The sequence below is a fragment of the Mesoplodon mirus genome (genome assembly GCF_964341445.2).
Source record: "Mesoplodon mirus genome assembly, chromosome: 9".
NCBI classification, from domain to species: domain Eukaryota; kingdom Metazoa; phylum Chordata; class Mammalia; order Artiodactyla; family Ziphiidae; genus Mesoplodon; species Mesoplodon mirus.
The window spans coordinates 100181639-100205239 of NC_138985.1; the positions used below are offsets into that span (position 1 = coordinate 100181639).

At 43.5% G+C, this 23601-nt stretch overlaps 1 protein-coding gene across 2 annotated transcripts in view; it reads right to left on the reverse strand.

Moving 5' to 3' along the window:
* Window positions 1–23601, reverse strand: part of CREB3L2 (cAMP responsive element binding protein 3 like 2) — a 122645-nt gene that overhangs the window by 30534 nt on the left and 68510 nt on the right. For both annotated transcript variants that reach the window (XR_014295031.1, XM_082632690.1), the window contains exons 2-4: window positions 20842–21058; window positions 4806–4981; window positions 3069–3156 (exon numbers count right to left, since the gene is read on the reverse strand). Coding sequence is in view for 1 of the 2 variants with exons in the window: in XM_082632690.1 (XP_082488816.1) it covers window positions 3069–3156; window positions 4806–4981; window positions 20842–21058 (481 nt within the window). In the remaining variant the exon portion in view is untranslated. The remainder of the gene's footprint in view (window positions 1–3068; window positions 3157–4805; window positions 4982–20841; window positions 21059–23601) is intronic.

Sequence of the window (23601 nt, forward strand, 5' to 3'; positions counted from 1 at the left end):
CCTATCTCTTTTCTCTTTCTAACATACTGCTTTTCACTAGATGCTTCTCCGCCCAAGAGCTCCCTGGTTTTTTAGAGTCCATGGGCACTCTTAAAGCTAAAGAATATTCTAAAACAATCCTATGCATCTCCACTGCCAACTCTTCTGCCACCACTTCCAGGCAGCTAAGGAGGGTAGGTATGCGCCTTAAACTTATGTGCTCACCTAGGAAGCAGTCCCAAGCGTGTTAACCAAGTTTTTCCCAATGCCATGATGACCTATGGCACTCTGTGGTGTCAGAAGAATTAAGCAAGGAAGCCATCAGACTGGGGTGGCTCCAGTGCTCTGGTGGCCCTATGTAGGCAAACCAAGATCTAAGCCTCTAAATGCTTCAAGGTTACCAGACTGAAACCTAGGACAACCGGTCACAAACAGCCAACTTGGCTTTAAGTTATATCCAATCAATAATTTCCTTACTTTGGGCTTTCTTGGTGGTGCAGTAGTTAAGAATCCGCCTGCCAATGCAGGGGACACGGGTTCGAGCCCTGGTCCGGGAAGATCCCACATGCCGGGGAGCAACTAAGCCCATGCGCCACAACTACTGAGCCTGCGCTCTAGAGCCTGTGAGCCACAACTACTGAGCCTGCGTGCCACAACTACTGAAGCCTGTGCGCCTAGAACCCATGCTCCGCAACAAGAGAAGCCACCACAGAGAGAAGCCTGCGCAGCAACGAAGAGTAGCCCCCGCTCGCCGTAACTAGAGAAAAGCTTGCACGCAGCAACAAAGACCCAAGGCGGCCAAAAATAAAATAAAAAATTTAATTAAAAAAAAATAATAATTTCCTTACTTTGCTTCCACCTTTTCTTTATAAAAGTCTCCCCCCAGCTCCTGTCGGTGGAAACTTGTAACTGGTTTGGCGCTGCAGAATGTAATTAAGTTTTGCTCAAATAAGCTCTTAAAATTTTTAATTTTTTAGAGTTTATCTTTTAACAATGTTTATCTTTTAACCATGGTAAACAAACAAACAAGCAAACAAAAACAACACAAAACCCAGGAGCGGCCAAACCTAACAGGGGCTCCCGCTGTCTGCCGTGCTGAGCGGTTAGTCTGCAGAACTAACCAAGAATACCAGAGCTCACTTGTCCCTTTCACTAGGCACAGCCCTAATTATTCTAATACCTTTCTCCTTTCCCAGCAGAAGGTGCTCCACAAACAATGAAAATGGCATGGCAGGAAAAGTGAAGCAGACTCGAATCTCCTCTTACTTATTAAGAGCTACTGCCCTGGCCACAGGTGCCTCGGTATCAGATTTCTAAATATCACTTGAAACGTTGCTCTTGGATTACTTACTGACAGGGCTGGGGACAACCGGCTACTTTGCCTAGAAGCCCTGTTGCATTCAAGGATATTGAATTTCCTCCTCTCTGTATATCTAGGATAATGAGGAAGGACGGCCATTTACTTTACCCTTGAAACGTTTCTCCTCCAGTGATCCCAGATTCCGAAGCCACTAGGGGATTCACTGGTACAGTTGTGACATTTTCTGAAGCATATTGCAACATAGATTAAAAAAGCAAGATGTATGTGATAGTTGTAACCAGTGTCACAAAAATGAAAGGAATTACTTTGGAGCAGTATATAAAGCTGAAAGGCACTAAAACATATATCACTCAGTGAAAAGAAATACTGTCTCAATATGGATTTTAGTCAGTATTTCTAATTTTAAAAACAGAATCCTTTCTTTACTGATGATAAAGGGTAAATGCCAACCTTGATTAAGTTGTCATGGATCAAATCCTGAGTATGTTTCTGGTGGAATGAAGGTAGACTTTGTTTCCGTGAGCACTGCTACTATGTAACATCTGCACATTACATCTACACCGTAGCACGGATACCCTTCCCATGGTAGCACGGATACCCTTCCCATGACAAGTGCATATACTAATTTCCTATTTGTCGACCACACCAATGAGCTACCCTTCTACCTTTCTAACCTTGTGCCAAAAGAATAAATAAAAAGGGAGGGGATGGCTTGTCTGAAGGCACAGAATTAAGAGCAGGATCTGTGCAAAGTAACCCAATTAAAAAGGCTGAGAGGGACTTCCCTGGTGGCACAGTGGTTAAGAATCCACCTGCCAATGCAGGGGACACGGGTTCAAGCCCTGGTCCGGGAAGATCCCACATGCCACGGAGCAACTAAGCCTGTGCACCACAACTACTGAGCCCAAGTGCCACAATTACTGAAGCCCGCGTGCCTAGAGCCCGTGCTCCCCAGCAAGAGAAGCCACTGCAGTGAGAAGCCCACGCACTGCAACAAAGAGTAGTCCCCGCTCGCCGCAACTCCTGAAGCCTGCGTGCAGCAACGAAGACCCAACGCAGCCAAAAAAAAAAAGAAAGAAAGAAAGAAAGAAAAGAATTTAAAAAATGCCGAGAGAGCTTCCTAGGCTCCGTGAGACTTAGGGGTCTACGTTCAGGATTCCTGACTATGGACTTCATACGGGACAAGAAAAAGACTGACACAGAGAAAGAAGAAAGTGAAAGTGTGATAACCCCAAGTGTGACACTACTTAATTCTAAATGGATGGCAAGAAGCCCAATAGGATGCAGGAACAAAGGAGGCTCCTTGCAACAACTCTCATCTGAAATCAACATTTAAAAACATTGAATTGTTCAGACAGATAAACCATGAATTCACGTCACAAAGGGTTTAAACTAGAATCGTTGTAAGTAGGCCAGGTGCCTTTCTGGATATGTCCCTATTTGCCTCTGTGGATCATCACTCCAGGACAGGGAGCTGGGTTTTATCCACACGAGGGCTTGAGGGCAGCGGTTCCCTTGTCCCCTTGTCAGCACCCAAGTCACAGCAGTCTATGAACATGCTGAAAAGTCACCGTGCCTAGGGGTACAAGGTAATGATTTAGCTGGAAAAACTTAGCTTTCAAAGTTTGTATTTACAATCAAGAACAGAGCTATTTCATAAAGCAAGTTCTGCCTTTGGTACAGTCAAGCCCAGCACTGTCTCGCACATTCCCCATCTCTTTAGACGGTGCACCCACATCTGTTAACCCAAAGGAGAGAGTGGACAGACCTTCCTTAGGAGAGAAGTTTAGGAACTGATCCACTTCATGAGGCTCCAGCTTAATCTTAGGAATAACTGTCTGGCACGAGGAATCAACCTAAAGGAAGAATTTCAAACACAGTTTTTAAAAACCAATAACAAACCTGAAGAAACACCCCGGAGAGTTATTTGTCATCTGTGTCTTCCTCCCAGGGCAGCCCTGCTTCTCTGGGGCTGGCGAGGCCCGGCTGAGTGCAGGCTGCTTCTTGGACAGGGAGGTGTTTTAGTCCTTAACCTTTCCCTCATTGCCAAACCTGGCAGTACAGGTGACGGAGCCCTCAGAATTCTAAAATTAAGAACCCAGGGCTCGGGAGTTCCCTGGTGGTCCAGTGGTTAGGACTCAGCACTTTCACTGCTGTGGCCTGAGTTCAATCCCTGGTTGGGGAACTAAGATCCCACAAGCCTCATGGTGCAGCCAGAAAAAAAACAAAAACCAAAAAACTTCAGGGCTCACTTATCAGTGCTTTCTTTCTATTGTTTTTATGGACTATAAAGGCCTTTTATCACAAAATAGTCTGGTACATTTTTAAGGGTCATGGCCTCCAGCAGTGTGTCCTGCGGTAGGAACTGTGTGAACCCAGCTGCATCCATTCTCTCCGGGTTCCTGACAACTGACAGCAACTAACCATGAAACACTGAGTACAGGAAGGAGGAAAGGTATCTGGCCTGTGCATGGGGAGCAAGGCCATGACCCTGCCCTTTCTTAGTGACATGCTTGAAAACGAACTGAACTAAAATCTCATGGAGCAAGGAGACTAATACAGACTCCAGAAGCCTAGTCCGATTAACAGACTCAGGTAGCTATTGAGAAGGGAATTCTAGAGGGCAGTGCAGAAATGCTCTGTCCACAATCCCTCATCTTCCACACGCACGGAAGGCAAAGAGCACAGGAGTGAGTATGCAGCAAAGCCTCAGTGGCCCCACCACTGCTGTGTTACCTTTTCCTGAACAGGTGGACCACTATACCTAGCTCAGAGGAGATCTGACTTAGAGACCGTCAGTGGAGTCATTGTTTATAACCTGTGACTTTGAATTTAAGGAAAGTTAGGACTGGATTCCAATATCTGGAAGAAGATGTACAAGTATGACTCTGGTCCATCACCAGACACTGAAATACCCAAAGAGAAGGTGGAGTAAAACTAAATCTTACTTGCTGTAGGTGTGGAACTGAGCAAGGAAGAAATTCCAGATTTCTTATGTTTTCCACAGGGAATACATTAGGAATTGGTAGGTGGGAGATCCCTGAATTAAGCCAGGGCAACTGAGCACTACACTAGGAAAGTAAAGTATTACACAGGAACTAGCATTCCCTATTGCCACGGCACAGAAAGCCATGGATCGCATCATCATCATAACCACTCCCTTTCCACTGGCTTAAAAATCAGTCCCAGGGAGAATTTTTTTTCCCCGTGGATATCTATGTATTTTTTAAATTTTGTAATAGCAATCATAGAAAAAATGAAATGAGACTTGCTACCAATTTTTCTGGAAATGCCTTTAAAGGAAGTGATATAAGCAATGCTGACACCAAATCAACATATCCTAGATATATACATAAATACATTTTTACATACATACATACATATATAGTTATATATCTTTAAACATATACAACCACTAGCTCCAAAAAGATTAAATGCCTTATTGGAGAAAGAGGATCCGTATCTTTTGATCCAATCTGTTTATATGGAGGAAAAATGAGTATACCCCAGTGTTCATTTCCAGAGGGGGTTCCTCCTTTTCAAAAGGGGTAGAGATGGCAGTGATGGTCAGAGTGACAGATGGAACTAGTCCTGAGGGCGGCTCGTCCGTGATTGGCTCTGTCTTGATGGTTGTTGATGGAAAGTCTGTAGACAGGTACCATTTCTCACTCTCCACTTCATCTGTGGGAAAAAGATAAGCACACATGTGAATCTGTTCAGGGCATCAGGTATAAGTAAAACAAATGGCACTGACCTTTCTCCTCAAAAAAAAAAACTCCAACAAAGAATTATTGTGAGTAGAATAAAAGGAAATAAAATGAGGATGTGAGAGAGGAGATAAATGGATGAAGAAATGAATGACAAAGTGAGAATCTATACTTGCATTCACTTGAGTGTAAGGATGCCTAAAGCAACTCTGGAAGGATACATATAAAAGAAAGAAACTAGGCTCTCTGGGCAGAGAAGGAAGGAGACTAGGTGGATGGGGAATAGGATAGGAGAGAGAATTTCAATGTGTAGTGTTTTATACTTTTTGGTTTTCAAACCAATTAATATATTATCTAGAAAGAAAGAAAGAAAAGAAAAAGAAAGAAAGAAATGAATTTAAAAATAAGAAGGAAAGAAGCGAATGGTTGACAACCAGGGTCTCAGGAAACAGGACTGGAGACAGGTCTCTGTCCTTCTCCCCAGTGGATGGTTATTTGTTTTCTTCTTTTTCTTCTCACTCCCCATCATTGGTCCTAGTCTGCTTCTCTACAGCGCCACTTATGCCTTACACCTGACCTAGACTTCCAGAATTTTACTTAGCCCTCTAGGAAACTTCAGAGTTTGTAACAGACATCTGCCCTTTGCTGAAATGGATGAAATGCTCATCCAGAGGAAAGGGCGGCATCTTGCCAAGTCTGGTCTTGGCTTGCCTCTGGCTTTCATGACGATCACGGGCCTGGGGATCACAACAAAGCAATAGCACCGAACAGACAGAAGCACCTCCATCCCTCAGTGACATTCTCCTGGGAGCCTGCATGGTACCCTGCATTTCTTACCAAGTTACATCAGAGCAGGTACCTCAGCATAGCCCTGGGAAAGGAGGGAGGAGGGCAGGAAAGGGAACAATAGCAAGAAGGCTGCAAACAGGTGCAGAACAAGAGAAAACAAGTCAGAGATTCCCAAAGTCAGCATTCCTCACCTTTACCAGTTTTACTAAAACAAGACTAAAATAAAGCAAAGATATGCTCCCTTGCTTTATGAAAACGTTTAAACACACACACACACACACACACACACACACACACACACCAGGTGCTTCATGAACTATTACTGTCCAGGGGAGCAAAGTCATTCACATTATGAATTATTTTACACTCAAGAATTGGGCTCAACTTTTCTTATGAAAAGGTACATGAACATCATTCAGAACTGTCAAGAGGGCAGTGAAGAGTGGGCACGGAAGCTAAAAACTAAAGTTCGCAATTGTTAAGGTTGTATTTCTTTTTTTTTTTTTTTTTTTTGCTGTACGCGGGCCTCTTGCTGTTGTGGCCTCTCCCGTTGCGGAGCACAGGCTCCGGACGCGCAGGCTCAGCGGCCATGGCTCACGGGCCCAGCCGCTCCGTGGCATGTCGGATCTTCCCGGACGGGGGCACGAACCCATGTCCCCTGCATCGGCAGGCGGACTCTCAACCACTGCGCCACCAGGGAAGGTTGTATTTCATAAGCAACTTCCTTCAAACACAGGGAAAGGTTAGATTCACATGCACCATGGAAAATAATTTTCCCCCAAATCCAATTTCTAACTGACTCAGTTAATTATTCCAGCCCCAATTTATTTCCTGAGGTCAAATAAAGACGGGCAAGACTTAGGTTGGTTGAAGGTGTTTGCTTTTAGAGCTGGTTCTATGGAGCTGCTGAGTGCTACGGGGTGATGGAGGATTTCCATCATTCCCGGGGTGTGCGCCACATCCTGGCCGAGCGGGAGGGGCAGGTAACAAAGGTCCTTTTGAAGGCAGCCAGAGGATGGAGACCACACTGTACTTGATGCAGAACCCTGCTGGGCAGATGGGCCCCCCAGCTCAGCTTGGGGAAGCAACTGGATGAGGAACCAAACGAAGCACCTAACACCACTCCCAGAATGAGCTGAGGCATGAGGTCTCTGCCACCTGTAAGGAAGACACACTTAGGACAGATGTCAGGAGGGGCTGGAGAGACAGAGAGCACAGATCACATTTTCTCCACTCAGCAATGATGTGTTCATACCTCTGCCTTGTCAGCACTTACAGCCTGTCCACACTGAGCAATATTTACCCCTAGCAGAGACTGGAAGAGAGATAGTAAGATGAAATATAGTCTCAGTATATATTAAAATTAACAGTTAAGGAGGCATCCCTGAGGAAAAGGTCACATGCAATTACCAGGAAATGGTGAGATAAGGCCAGATCCCATGGCTGTGTGGTTACAATTACTGTGATGAAACATAATTCACAAGGCACAATAGGTAAAAATAAATACAAAAAGCAAATACAAAATTACAAGCAAAATAGAGGCAGGTAATGAAATTAGTTCTTCCAATCTGGCTAAGCCATTCTCAAAGCACACACATTCATAAAATAGGTCAAGATAGTTTATATTCTTTTTTTGTTTGTTTTTTGTTTTGTTTTTTTGTGGTACGCGGGCCTCTCACTGCTGTGGCCTCTCCTGTTGCGGAGCACAGGCTCTGGACACGCAGGCTCAGCGGCCATGGCTCACAGGCCCAGCCACTCTGCGGCATGTGGGATCTTCCCGGACCGGGGCACGAACACGTATCCCCTGCCTCGGCAGGCGGACTCTCAACCACTGCACCACCAGGGAAGCCCAAGATAGTTTATATTCTTCACGCTCAGTGGCCTACACCCCTATTTTAAAATTTTTTATATAATCTTTGCTGTATCAGAGATGGACACTGAAGGACAAATAATGATATGTGAACTATGAAACAAAACTTCCCCTGAACTCTTGCAAGAGAAAAGCCCAAGGAAGCTGCCTCTCCTACCCTGAACCTTTTGGGGACAAACAACTGGTGTTGCCTTCATGCTTCCATTTCAGTACGGCAATTTATTACTCTACCTTGAAAGATGTTTTTTGAATTAGAAAGAAGTTTAAGGCCATCAACCTCAGATATGTGTTTTTATAGATAAGGAAACTAACATGCAGGCCTAAATCACACAGCAAATATGTGGCAGAACCCAGATCTCCCGATCCATTAAAGAAACAACTAAACATGTAGATAAAGATGTGTGCACAGGGACTTCCCTGGTGGTCCAGTGGTAAAGAATCTGCCTTACAATACAGGGGATGTGGGTTTGATCCCTGGTCAGGGAAATAAGATCCCACGTGCTGTGAGGCAACTAAGCCAGCACGCCACAACTACTTAGCTTGCATGCCTCGACTAGAGAGCCTGTGTGCCACAAACTACAGAGCCCACGCACTCGGGAAACTGCGCACCTCAAATACAGAGCCCACGTGCCCTGGAGCCTGCGTGCCAGAACTAGAGAGAAGCCCTGTGCCACAACAAAGAGCCTGTGTGCTGCAACTAAGACCCAATGCGGCCAAAAATAAAATAAAATAAATAAATATTTTTTTTAAAAAGATGTGTGCACAAATATGCTCACTGCAGCATTATTTATAATCACAAAACACTGAAAGTAACCAAAAGAGTAAGAAGGAAGGGCAAAGTGAATGAATTAGGGTACATCCATACAATGGAAATATTGTGCAGCCAGTAATGTTACATGTTTAAACCCTTTTTAATAACAAGGCAAAGAGTTATGATAGAATATTAAGGAAAAAACCTGAATATAAATTTATGTACTATTAATGAAGAAACTGATAGAAAAAAAGACTGAAAGGAATTATGTCAAAATAGTAAAAATATCTCTGGAGAATAATCCAGAACATGAGTGACTGTTTTTTTCTCTAGTTTCATACTATTTCTAAATTTCCTATACTGGGAATATACTGTCCCTGGATGATCGCACATGGACATGGCCTGCTTCTGCCGGTTCTGCTTCATATTTTATGATGGTAATTATTAGGTAGAAGCCTTAGTGGGTCAAGTGGCCCCTTTAGAGTCCCTTGACTTAATAAGAGTCAATGAGTACCTTAATATATGTTATAAATTGCATAACTAGCTCCAGTTCTTCAGTTGTCCCTCTATCCCTGTCCTTTGCCATGTAATTTTGCAGTGCCCTCCCACTGGGGACTAATCCCTACCCTGGGATTGGCCACATGACTGGCTTTGGCCAAAAGGATGTTAGCTTTGTAACACAAGTCAAGTCTTGAAATGCACTTGTACAACTGAACTTACGCACTTGTACCTTTGCCATCACACTGATGAGAAGGATGCGCCAGGACAATCTACTGATCCCAGAAGGAGGACAGACACATAAATCAGAGTTGCTCCCAGATGAGCCTGGCCAAGATCAGCTAACTCTCAGCCTTAGACATGTGAGTGAATCTAGCTGAAATCAGCAAAATCACCCAGCTGCCCCTGACCCTCCACGCCTAAATCAGCCCACCTCCAGCCAAGGCACAGACATGTGAACTCTAACAACAAATGATGGCTGTCAAAGCTAATGAGTTTAGCGGTGATTTGTTATGCAGGAATACAGCTGGCTGATACAATACAGCTGCATGTATATACAAGAAATTAAATCCATTCCATCAGAATCTATGGCAACAAATAGTTACACCTTGTTCCCATAATAATTCCTCTACACCACCAACGGTGAACCATATCAATAAATATTTGTAGACTGACCGATTTGATCTACCAATTATATAATAAAATAAATGATTTCAGTTGAAGAAAGTTAGCCAGAAGTTTGGTGAGAACATTCCAGTGGCGGTTGAAATTAGAGAAAACAGCTTTCATTCTGAACTACTAGGTATTGGCTTGTACTCTGTCCCTCAGTGGAAATAAAGATCAAATTGGAGAAAACAAAATGACAAATGTAACCTGTGAGGTAGGGGGTTAACAAAGGATAAAGGGAAAGGGAATCAGCAGAATATGTTACAATTTTTCTACGTGACCTTATTTTTGTAGTTTTATTTCACTGGCAAAAGATCAGCAGAGCACCATGGCTTAGAACTTAGACGGTTGAGTTATTGATAAAACTACAAAAACGGGGTTTCCCTGGTGGCGCAGTGGTTGAGAGTCCACCTGACGATGCAGGGGACACGGGTTCGTGCCCCGGTCTGGGAAGATCCCACATGCCGTGGAGCGTCTGGGCCCGTGAGCCATGGCCGCTGAGTCTGAGCGTCCGGAGCCTGTGTTCCGCAACGGGAGAGGCCACAACAGTGAGAGGCCCGCGTACCGCAAAAAAAAAAAAAAACTACAGAAACAAGATTCAGTATACACTCTATATACTGTCCAATTTCTAATACTTGAAGCTCAGATAGTGAGTGAAAATTTTTTTTTTGTAAATTGTGTCTATATGCCTTTTAAGTTTCATTTCAGAAGGAAAACATCACCCAATAAGGTCAGTAGTGCACTGTGGGGAGGAAGAAGCACAACCAGCATATCATCTGATTTTATTTAAACAGCTTCCTGGGCTTCCCTGGTGGCGCAGTGGTTGAGAGTCTGCCTGCCGATGCAGGGGACAGGGGTTCGTGCCCCAGTCTGGGAACATCCCACATGCCGTGGAGCAGCTGGGCCCGTGAGCCATGGCCGCTGAGCCTGCGCGTCCGGAGCCTGTGCTCCGCAACAGGAGAGGCCGCAACAGTGAGAGGCCCGCGTACCGCAAAAAAAAAAAAAAAAAAAAAAAAACTACAAAAACAAGATTCAGTATACACTCTATATACTGTCCAGTTTCTAATACTTGAAGCTCAGATAGTGAGCGAGAAATTTTTTTTTTGTAAATTGTGTCTATATGCCTTTTAAGTTTCATTTCAGAAGGAAAACATCACCCAATAAGGTCAGTAGTGCACTGTGGGGAGTAAGAAGCACAACCAGCGTATCATCTGATTTTATTTAAACAGCTTCCTGGGCTTCCCTGGTGGCGCAGTGGTTAAGAGTCCACTTGCCAATGCAGGGAACACGGGTTGGAGCCCTGGTCCGGGAGGATCCCACATGCCATGGAGCAACTAGGCCCATGCGCCACAGCTACTGAGCCTGCGTTCTAGAGCCCACGAGCCACAACTGCTGAGCCCACGTGTCACAACTACTGAAGCCCGTACACATAGAGCCCATGCTCCACAGCAGGAGATGCCACTGCAACGAGAAGCCTGCACACCGTAACAAAGAGTAGCCCTGGCTCGCTGCAACTAGAGAAAGCCCGTGCACAGCAACAAAGACCCAACACAGCCAAAAGTAAATAAATAAAATAACTTTATAAAAAAATAGAAAATGAAATAAAATAAACAGCTCCCTATCAAAGGTCAGACTCGACTGGCAAATTTCCTCGGCATCACCACTTAGCTGTCAGCAAGAAAATAAAAGCAAGCCACTGTCTCATGGCAATGAGTCCTTCATATCCAAGGATGAAATGGAGCAGCTATGAGCAATGGGGCTAGATGCTGAGATTACCAAGATAGCAGCTAAAAACCCCACAAACCAAAGCCAACATAGAGGCAACACCAAAATGCAGGTCCTCAATCATTTCCACATGTGCTGTGTAAATAATGGCACTGAATAGATACTGATTCCTGGGAAGGGGGAGAAAAGAGATTAAACTCTAAATTGGGAGTAGGTAGTATCTTTATAAATATGTCTTATATATGTGTGTGTATTTTATATATATATACACATACACTCATATACATATGTATATATGGTGTGTCTGTGTACTTTTAAAAAGAGAAATCACATAGGACAAATACCACTTACATGATATACAGATATATGTACCCATTAGCTATTTATATAATGTCTAAAGTAAAAAGGAAATTTTTGTAAATTAAAGAAGTATGCCTCATCTAAATCCTTCAGCATTTGATAACTGTGTTTGCCCTTTGAAAAATTTCAAAGGAGCTGGCAAATCTTGGCCGACTTTTGATGTAAACATCTCTTAAAGGAAAATTGTGGCCAGCTGATAAACTATGTATTTAATTATGTGGTAATTTACATAAGGCAATAATAACAAGAGCTAATATGTATTTAGTGTTTACTAATTGCCAGGTGCTGTTATAAACGCTTAATACATACTAACTCATTTACTCCCCCCAAAAACAGCACAAGGTTAATTATTATTACTATTATTCCCATTTTAAAGATCAGGAAAGGGCTCCCCTGGTGGCGCAGTGGTTGAGAGTCCGCCTGCTGATGCAGGGGACACGGGTTCGTGCCCGGGTCTGGGAAGATCCCACATGCCGCGGAGCGGCAGGACCCGTGAGCCATGGCTGCTCAGCCTGCGCGTCCGGAGCCTGTGCTCCACAACGGGAGAGGCCACAACAGTGAGAGGCCCGCGTACCGCAAAAAAAAGATCAGGAAAGAAACACAAGAGTTGAACCACTTGCCCAAGATCACACCATTAGTAAGTGGCAGAGTCCAGATTCCAATTCAGGCAAGTTGATTCCAGAGATGAATTGCTATACTCCTTCTGCATTTGGCATCTCAGGTCTTCCCATAGGATACTGTGTTTAAAGTATTCATTGAATAAATATCTGTGGAGCAAATGACTGATTTCAAAAGATTTACTTAGTATATACACGCAAAAAAACCTTGTGTGTACATTTCTTTTCCTTCATGAAAATTAATGACTCTTACCCATGAATAGAGTAAGTTTAACGCTAGATAGCTGTACATATTGCTTTCTTATACCATTCTAGCGTTGCAATGGCCAGGCAAACGAAGAAGTCATTATTTCACTTCTAAAAAGGGGGTAAGTATCATTATTTTCTTAACCTGTTAGAAAAAGATAATAAAAGGTAATCTCAAAAGGATGATGAATAGCAAAAAAGCATACACCACTAGCCCAGGCTTCAGAGTCAGAAAGGAAGGCTCTTCCTCTGCTTGTCTGCCCCAAGCACATCAGGTTCTTTCTGTAGCGCATCCATATCAGGGGACCCAGCTACACTCTGTAGGTAGATGACAGACATATCTGCCTTCTTTTTACCCTAGAATCTACCCCTCTAAGACAGCTCAGACCCATGCTCTTTTCAGCTCAGACCCACAGCTCTAATCAAATGTGATGAAGATACAGCTATTTTTCATCTCTCTGTGACTTTCTTTCCCAGGTCCCATGGCCTTGGAATATTTCAACATCAAGAGGTCTTCCCACTGCAAACAGGAAACCTAAGTCACCCATGACTCATCTCTGCCCTTTATTCAGCATACCCGATGGTGTATGCTAATACTGCTTTGGGTTTCATCTAATCCTTTCAAAGTCCATTTCTTCTTTGCCATGGATGGTACACGCCTTTCCACTTCTCCCTGCATTGCTATATCCATGCACACCTTCCCTGCTCTGGCATCATCAGCCACGAGACATCATTTTCTTCTTCTAGTCTCCAAAAAAAAAACACCATCCCACTTTCCTAAGGCCTTGTTTCCCATTAAATGCTGAGTCTCCACCTTCCATCAGGCTACCTCATACCAGCAGCATTGTTCATGCTTAGCTCAGAGTATTGTTTTCATTCCCACCTATGAAAACAGCTCCTTAAACTTAGGATATCCACACCAAGCCAATGTACCCAGCCATCACTTGCCCTACTCCTCTAGAAGTGTAACCAGGCTAACCTGAAGGAAGATGATTATTATTTATGTGCTGGTCCCTCTCTAGACCTGGAAGAGCCACAGTTATAGTCCTTTATTCCACCCAAAATAAAGTTACCTTGGCTTGTGCATGGTGCCAGTAGACCATTTATGTATTAATATATTTTATGCTGAATCTGTTGATATTCTATATTATTTCCAACTTGGTTCTTATATCATCTTGGAGGATAGGGGCCATGTCTAGTTCTCTCTGAACAGCCTTCATCCAGCACCACTAAGTTTCTTCTTTAGGAAGAAGACTGAAATTAACTAACAAAGCAAATGAATACCTAGCATCCCAATTTAATTACAAAGGAACATGACCAAAATAGAGTAACTCATGAAGATACCCTCCAGGTGGTGAGGTGCAAGAATTGGTCATTCACATATAAGCTTTTTATTCTTCAATCTACTTGGAAGCTTCTGCTTATCTCTTTATAACCTCCTTACTTTTTTTTTTTTTAAAGAACAGAAAACCCTGCTTAGCAGCCTTAATCATGGGCAGAAGTGAACGAGCTGAATGTAGGATGTCTTTCTGGTGGTTCTGAAGGTCGAGCCCACATTCCTAGGACTGGCTCCTGTGGTTGCCAAACGATGTGAAGTTCTTTAACTCAAGTGTTTCAGAGAAGTCTACAGTCAAATTCAGCCCTGAAGACAGATGACTCCTGTGTAATCTTAGACTAGTGTTTCTCAACCTTCTTTTGGTCACAGACTCTTTTGAGGATCTAAAAAAAGTTATAAATGTTCTCAGCAGGAAAACTGACAAATGGTGACAGTCCAAAATTTTGCATATAATTTTAGGGGTCTACAGTCCATCTGAAGAACATGATACACTAACAGGATAAGAACACCTACATTTGCCCAATATAGTTGGCCTGTGGTTCAAGGAGGGAGGAAGAGGGAAAAGAGTGAGCAAAGAAAGAACAAGGAAGGAAGGAAGAAGAGAAAGAAAGAAGGATGATGGTGGGAGAGAGAAAGAGAGGAGAAAAGGGAGTAAGAGGGAGGGAAAAAAAGAGAGAAATCCAGTAAACTGAGAGAGCATCTGTACTTGAACTGTTTAGCTTATCACTTTGTTTCAGGCTTGGAAGCAGTTACAGAAGAATTGCATTTAATCTCAGTAAAACTGGACAAGAAGATTGGAATCATTGGCTTCCTGAGATATAATGAAATACTGTCCATCACTAGAAACAAGAATTCCTAGTTTTGCTTAAGCTGTTTAAACAATGCAAAAGATGAAGAATATTAAATTTAATGCAAACAGGAATTTTTTTTTTTTTTTTCGGTGCGCGGGCCTCTCACTGTTGTGGCCTCTCCCGTTGTGGAGCACAGGCTCCGGACGCGCAGGCTCAGCGGCCATGGCTCACGGGCCCAGCCGCTCCGCGGCAGGTGGGATCTTCCCGGACTGGGGCACGAACCCATGTCCCCTGCATCGGCAGGCAGACTCTCAACCACTGCGCCACCAGGGAAGCCCCAAACAGTAATTTTAAAATGCTGCCTATTTATGCGTTGCCTAAAGAACTATCATCCTCCTCGATCAGGAAGGCAATCTGCTTAAGAGAGCATTGACTCCAGAGGGATCTTTGTGAATTAATCCTCCTGTAAGGCGGATGCAAATTGGGGTTCAAATGAATCAAATAAGTCTGTTCCCAAACATTTGTATATCCACAGAAAAACAACTGAAGCCAGGAACTCGACAAAGCTTTCCTGGGCAAGTTCCTCATCCATTCATGCACACTGCCTACCTTTGATTTCACACATCCCAAATGGTTCCCATCCATGTTCATTATCCCCTACTTATAAAAGTGCTTTTGCTGGGACTTCCCTGGAGGTCCAGTGGTTAAGACTCTGTGCTTCCACTGCAGCGGGCACGGGTTCGATCCCTGGTTGGGGAACTAAGATCCCGCATGCTGTGTGGCTAGAAAAAAACAAAAGCTGGCATAGAAAGCTTTAACTCAGAGAGAAACTGGTACTTAACAAAGATGAACTGTGGATCAGAAACTCTCTGCAAAATATATCTGACCCACTGTACCTATTCTCAGCAAATTACCAGCATGGCCTATTGCAGTGTTGACTTAAAAAGTTGCACAACCTAAAAGTTGAGAATTATGTTTCATTCGGCGGACTTTCTGAGGACTTAAGCCTGGAAAAGAGCCTTTCCGATAGCTCTGAGGGACTGCTCCGAAGAGGTGAGGGAGGAGCCGGGATATACAGGACTTTTTGCAACAAAAACCAGGTAGTCAGAACATCAAAAGATTACTGTTTATTGAAGAAAACCGGACACTTCAAGGAAATGAATTTAGCATTTTTCCCTGTGTGGGAAGATGCAAGAGTCTGGGCTCATTGAAATCATTCCTTTGATATGCACCAGAACTCTCTAGGGCCAGGATCCTGCTTTTTTCCATACTGAATCCCCTCGGGGTGCACAGTCTGGCTGACGGCTTGATGGCCACAACATCTTTTGTTTATTGATACAATACGGCAAGCGACACATTTTTTGTGCACAGCAGTATAGCACCTCTAAACGGAAGAAGGGGCCAGATGGGGGGAACGGAATGGTGTGTGCTTTGGTCTAACGATAAGACAGCTTCCTGGAAAAGATTGACTGATCATTTCTCCCCACACTAAGCTATCAGTATAGCTGGCACCTATGAGTTCCTTTATGCTGCATTTATACTGATTAGCATTAAAAAGCAAAGAAATAGTGTTATCGGGAAGAGAAAGGGACCCTCAACTTTTGGAAACCTGCTTATTTGCAAACATTTTAGTCGGGGCCTTGGTTTAGAAGAATCAGTGTCCTAGCCCTCTGCCCACTATGTGCTTCCCTCCGACCATCACCAATGTTTCAATTCTACTCAATGATTTAGGGCCCAAACGAAATTCTGCCTTGTTCATGCAATTCTTCCTGTGATCTTCACTGGGCGTACACTCTGTCTTCCGAACTTCTAGTTTCTTTTCCTCTTGGGACACTGCTCATATTCGGTCTGATCAAGTATTGGGGTACAAGGCATTTTCCCTAGAGTCTGGGTGTAAGTTTTACCATCGTTGTCTCACCAGTATCTACGACAGTGCTTGACACACAGTAGCTGTTCAACAAACACGGAAGTGAAGGGGAAAGTTGCCCAGATTGTTTAGGCCAGCTCTAATCTGCATAGTCTAGAAACAAGGCTGCTGAACGGCTGACTAGCTCCACAGATGATAACAATATAGGTATTGCTATATTGTTATCACACTCCTGACACAGGGCCTCTGCACTTGCCTTTTCCTCTGCCTAGAAGCCTCTTAGACCTACACCTAGTTCTTTCCCTCATCTGCTGATCTTTGCTCAAATACTACCTTCAAAGAAAGGCCTTCCCTGTCTATCCTATTTAAAATCTCAACTCCCCCACTGCTATGGTTTGAACGTTTGTGTCCTCCCAAATTCATATGCTGAAATCTTAATGCCCGAAGTGATGGTAATAGGAGGTGGGGCCTTGGGGAGGTGATTAGGTCATGAGGGTGAAGCCCTCTGTAATGAAATTCGTGCCCTTATAAAAGAGACCCCACAGAGCTCCCCAGCTCCTTCCACCATGTGAGAACACAATGAGAAGTCTGCAACCAGAGAAGGTTCTTCCCCAACCATGCTGACATCCTGATCTCAGACTTCCGGCCTCCAGAACTGTGAGAAATATATTTCTGTTGTTTACAAGCCACCCAGTCTGTGGTATTTTGTTATGGCAACTTGAATGGATTAAGAAACTCCCCCCTCCTCCAACATCTCCCTATTTTTTTTTCTGATTTATTTTTCTGTATATCACTGATCACCATTGAATACATATACATAGTTTACTTCTTTACTTTTTCTTATTTCCTATTCCCCCTTCACATCCTAGAATATAAACTCCATGAAGCAAAGATCTTTATAAATTGTGTTCAGTCTTTATCCCCCAGTGCTTAGGATAGCCGGTGGCAGATTAAGCACAAAGTAGGTGCTCAGTGAATAGCTAAGGAATAAATTTTTTAAATGAATCACAAAACACCTGTAAAATACATACCTCTACCTGGCACTGTGCTTGATCCTGCACAAGACAACTGCTAGAAGCCAGGAAACTGTAACCTGATCACAAATACCTGCAGCCCAGTGTGTCTGCACAGTGATGGGGCACGCAGAGCAGGTGTCTCCCCTGATGTATCACCAAAGGCTGGGAACATGCTTCTTTCAGTCTCCTATACCTTCTCCCTTCACCACTCAAGAACCACTAGGAGAATGAATGGCTACACTGTAAGGCACTGATAACATGTGATAAAGGAGTTCAGACATGGAAGAAGCCAGTTTATAGACATCACTATGAGAAGAAGTGTGGTGGTCAGCTTCTAAGACGTCCCCCCAGTGATCCTGTTTTTCTGGCATTCCCATCCTTGTATGGTCCCCAGACACAAGGAATCAGGACTCCCCTGTGTGACTGACAGAATAACTTCCACAGCTGGGTCAGAAAAAGTATTTTAGCTCCTGCTGTGGTGTCTTGGCTCTCTCACTCTTTGGAAAGCACCTATGCTCACCACTACACCACCAACATATCCCTCACTCTTTGGGAAGCCAGCTCCCATGCTGTGGTGATACTCAAGCAGCGCCATGGAGAGGAACTGATTCACCAGCATCAACTTGCCAGCTATGTAATGGAACCACCTTAGAAGCAGGTCTTCTAATCCTGGAAAAGTCTTCAGATAACTGCAGCCTCAGCCAACATCCAATTTCAACCTCATGAGAGAACCTGAACCATGTGGACCAAGAATGCCACCTGCCATATCAGCAAACAAAGGATGTTGTAGCCATCAAGCCCTTAGCCACTGCATCTGTCCCCAGCTGTGCACCCTGAGGGGATTCAGGATGGGAAAGGACAAGATACTGGCCTTAGATAGTTAAGGTGCATATCAAAGGAATGATTTCAATGAGCCCAGACACTTGCATCTTCCTATACAGAGAAAAATGGTAAATTCACTAACTTGAGATGTCTGGGTTTTTTTAATTAACAGTAATCTTTTGATGTTCTGACTACCTGGTTTTTGTTGCAAAAACTCCTATATATCCTGGCTCCTCCCTCACCTCTTCCGAGCAGTCCCTCAGAGCTATCTGAGAAGCTGCTTCCCAGGCTTAAGTCCTCAGAAATTCCGCCAAATAAAAAAACATAATTCTCAACTTTTAGGTTGTGCATTTTTTTTTCAGTCAACAGAACCACCTAAGTGGGCCAGTCCTGAATTCCTGATCCACAGAAATCATGAGAGGTAATGAATGATTACTACTGCTTTAAGCCACGAATTTTGGGAGATCTGTTACACAGCAGTAGATAACTAATACAAGAGGTATTAGAAATGACTTCCACAAAGGAAGTAGGGCTTGAAATAGAGACATCAAAGGAATTGTAGGAATAACAGAGGCAAAGCAGTAAAGAGAATACAGGGAAAACCATGAGCAAATGCAGATACAAATATTAAACAGAAACCATACCCACATAGAACCTCAGGATTGGAAACAAATCTTAAAGGTCAATTTAGTCCAACCTTTCATCTAGTGCTAGAGTCTACTTTAAAAATAAAACAACTAAGGCAGGGACTGCATGAATTTATCTAAGCTAAAACCCCGAAGAAGGCTGAGTCCTTACAGTGGTCCTCTGTGTAATGATAAAATGAGGAGTATGTAGTCATAACAGAGACCATATTCCTGCATTTGAACTGAGGTCATTCCTGGAAGTGATTTAATAAGAAATTGAGGGGGAAGGAAGATGGAGTACAGAGGAGGGGAGAAGAAAGACAAAAAGGAGGAGAAGCAGAAGAAACAGAAGCAGGAGAAGGAGGAAAAGAAGGGGATCAGGAAGAAGAACAATAACAACTCTACAACAACAGAAGATGAAAGAGGAAACACTGATTTATTGAAATGCTGTGTGGTGGGCACTGTCCTAAGTTCTTTAAACACATCATCTCATTTTACCCTCAAAACAGCTCCACATCCTCAAATTATTTTAGCTCTACTTCTTCCCTTCCTTCCCAGGAGTCTTCCCCTCACCCTGTTCTCCAGATTTGAGGTAGAGAAAGTGGACAAACCACAGAGAGGAAGGATTAAATCATCATGCATCTGACCTCTTGTCAGGAAAAATCTGAGAATACAGTTAAGGCTCCAGAGGGTCCAATCAAGAAAGAATCCACCCACAGATTCAGGTCCTTCTCTTCACTGAGGATATAAGGCCAGATTTCCTGGGCTGCTGGTCAGCAAACTTCTAATCAAAGGAAGAATAGATCTGAGATGGGAAAGAAAAAACCTAGAGCATTCTCTGTCCCAAGATATGATGTTTTACTGATCCCAGAGTTGGTTCTTTTAGAGGCCAGTAGTAGACCTAAGAACCCCAACTGGAGGAGGGATTCCTCCACAAAGCTAATAGCCTATTTGTGAAGTTGATAGGAAGCATTTGCCTTTGACCCAAAGAAGCAGGAGGGAGCTTGTTCTGTAGGTAGCCACTTCACAAGATGTTGCCGTGTGTACAGTGGTATAGGAAGGGAGGGGGACATCCAGGTCAAGCCAGAGGACATCAAGTTAGTGACCATCCCCCACTCTTTTCATCCTCCTGGGAGAAGAGAGCATATGTCAAACTAGTATTAGAGAATATAGTTTTCAAAACTTAACTCAAGATACTAAAATAGCTGATTATACTTCTAGGAAAACAAACATAGAAAATTAAATTTTAAAAGTATACATACAGCCTATACCAATTAAAGGCCTATGGATTAATAGTCAAAACATCTGAACATCTCTAAGGCCAGGAAAACTAAACCTTTAACACATACCATACTAATGGCATTGATAATGGACATGAAAGGGTAACCAATGAAAAAAGTCATAGGAATGCTAGCCAAGATCTCCTATACATGGGGTCAATGAAACATGCTGAAAATAGGTTAAGAGGATGCCCAAGAAGTGTTTACGGAAAGAATGGTCACAAAAATGATTTCTCAGAAAAAAAAATGGCATGACCTCTGAAACGATGGATGTACTGGAATTATCAACCAGATAGGCCAACTTGATTTGCAAAAGGATGCTTTGCTGCCCAGTCCACAGGGTCAGAGAAAGCAATTAGTACCATTCAGCTCTAGCAAATTCCCAGAGTACACAGTCTCAGGTAGAGAGAGGTATTCTGTTCCTCTTTGCATTTCCCCATGGCCCAAGCACAAGGCCACACACAGCAGGTATGTGGCTGAAGGGGGCGCTAATGATAACACACACTCCACACCCTCAAGGAGGTCAGAGCCAAAGGTGCCAAGGTCCCAGCTGCTTCCCCTGCTCTGGGTTTACCATCATTGAAGCTGTCACTGGCGGTAACATGGGCGAACGGTGACTGGGCCCGAGGCTCCTCACACAGGGAGTAGCTGTGCTCGGCCTGAATGAGAGGCGCCGGGGACGTTGGGGACGGCTCTACCTCCATCGACACACTCTTCTCTGAGAGGAAAGGGTCGTTCAGGAGCTGGCCCAAGACGTTCTGGGAAAACTCATCCAGCAGCTCCGAGAAGTGCTACAAGAAACAAAGGAGGAAGGACTCAGTTTCTCTTAACCATGATCTGACATTTACACACATGTTCTAAAGCAAAAATATCATCCACTGCTTCAGATGAAGTCCCTTATACACAATGTCCAGTTATCTGTTGCTGTGTAGCAAACCACCCCAAAGAGTAGTGGCTTACGACAGGCAAGAGTTATTATCTCTCACCACTCTGTGGGTTGGCTGGGTGGATGTGCTGATTTCACCTGGGTTCACTGACAGAGGCACAATGAGCTGGAAGACTGGAGAGGGCTGGGCTGGGACACTGGACGCCTGGGCCTTTTTCTCAGAGAGGCTCTAGCAGGCTGGGAGTCCTCATAGGATGGTAGAGATGTTCCCAGAGGGAGAAAACCAAAGCTGCATGGCCTCAGAGGTCACACATCATCACCCCCTCCACATTCTTCAGGTCAAGGCAAGTGACAACGCCAGCCCAGATTCATGGGGTGGGAAAATAGACACCACCTCTTGACCAGAGGAACTGCAAAATCACATCGCAGGCAAGTGTAAACAGGATGGCATGACTCACTCGGGGCCATCACTGGAACTATCCACCATATTTTGTATTGGGAATATTTTAAAATAAGCTATCTTGTATTTTTGAAGCATAAAAGTGTCATTTATAGCCAAGTGCCAAGTTCAAAGGCATCAGAGGCAGCTTCCCTCTATTCTCCCAACTACCTGGACTTTGTCCCTTTCCAGTTTTTCCTTAATCTCTTCTCATCTTCCATCTCCAACAGCAACACCTACCTACCCCCCGCCATGCCATGACAATGATACAGAAATGGTCTATACATATGTTCACAGGGAGTCCTATATCCCTCGTTCCATGGTCCCACATTACAGGACTGTAGCCCCATCTACTCTCCCTCACTGATAGGGGGATGTTCATGATATGAGGGTCTGTAGAGCTGGGTTTCTCAACCTCAGCACTACTGACATTTTAGATGGGGGATTCTTTGTTATGGGGGGCAGGGTTGTCCTGTGCACTGTAGGACGTTTAGCAGCATTCCTGGCCTCTACTCACTACATGCCAGTAGCACTCTCTTAGTTGTGAAAACCAAAAATGTCTCCAGCCACTGTCAAATGTCCCTTGGCTGGGGCCAGGGGGGGTGGGGGTGGGGGGTGGGGTAAGGGGAAGATCACCCTTGGTTTAGAACTACTGCAGTAGAGTATATTAAAAATAATTATAATATAATTTAATTTAAAATTTCACTTGATACCAGCTGTTGGAGCCACTTCTACCTTCTTAATGTTCCCTGAGTCACAGACCAACAGGTGTCATCCTTATTGATTAAACTTTAGGGACACCTCTGGTATAGAAAGGAAGTTAGGAAAGCAGGTACAGCAATAAGAGAACTGATTGCAAATGGTGATGCTTGGGGTAGACAATGAAGACTCTTGGGATTTGCAGAGCAACTAAGTCCTACCATTGAACTGAAGTGTCAGTGAAGGTGTTATGAAAATGAATGCAGCTTAGGGAAGGGGGGGCAGGTGGTAACCCTAAGGTTAGAGCTCTAATATTAGGATAGCTATAGGGCAGAACTTCTGCTTTTGTAAAGGAGAGAAGCAGACAACAGAGAGGAGGCCTTGCAGGCTAGGTCCTTAAAGCAGAGTTAGATTGCTGGGTTTCACCAATAGCACAAACATGAGAAATGGCTGCATCTCATCAGGACAGAATGCAGAGAAGCCACAGGCCTTGGGCACATCCTAATAGGCATGGGTCATCTGTGAGAACAAGACAGGGTGGTTGGGAGAGGCTTCTCTGTATACAAGCACATTTAGAACTGAAAGGTCCTTAGAAGCATCTAAGGCAAGAATTCCCAGATGCCAACTGTCTGCATAACAATCACCAGAACAATTTTGTTGTAGTTGCTTTATAATGGAATATTTCAAGCATTCAGAAAAATTAGAGAGAATAGAACCATGAATAATTATGTATTGATTCCTTTTTTAAAAAATCTTACTTTTCCACATTGTTAATGCAACTTTTTTTCTTTACTCTTTCTTTCTTTCTTAAAAAATAAAACATGAAGCTCCTATCCAAGCCCCTTCTTTCCTCTCAGAGTTAACTACTACCCTGAACTTGGTGTTTATTTTTCCCATCTAGGACTTTACACTTTTACTACATAAGTATGTTTCTATTACAAACATATGGACTTTTTTTAACTTTAAGTAAACAGCACCATACTTCACACCTCCTCTGCAAGTTTCTTCTTGCAAAAAATTTTTTAGGCTTATTCATGTTTACATGTGTAGCTCTATTTCATTCAGTTAAATTTCTGAATTATATTACATTGTACTTACCCATTTCCTCTTGAGGGACATTTAAAGATTTTTTTAATATATGCTATTGTAATAAACATTATTGAACATAAAGGGAAATTTTAAAACATACAAATCCTATGACCCATCTTCAGAGCTTTTGACTTAGTAGGTCAAAGACAACCATATAAAAACCACCACTACCACCTGTGATTCTAATGTTCACGTCAGTTTTTCAACCATTGAAGGTTGAC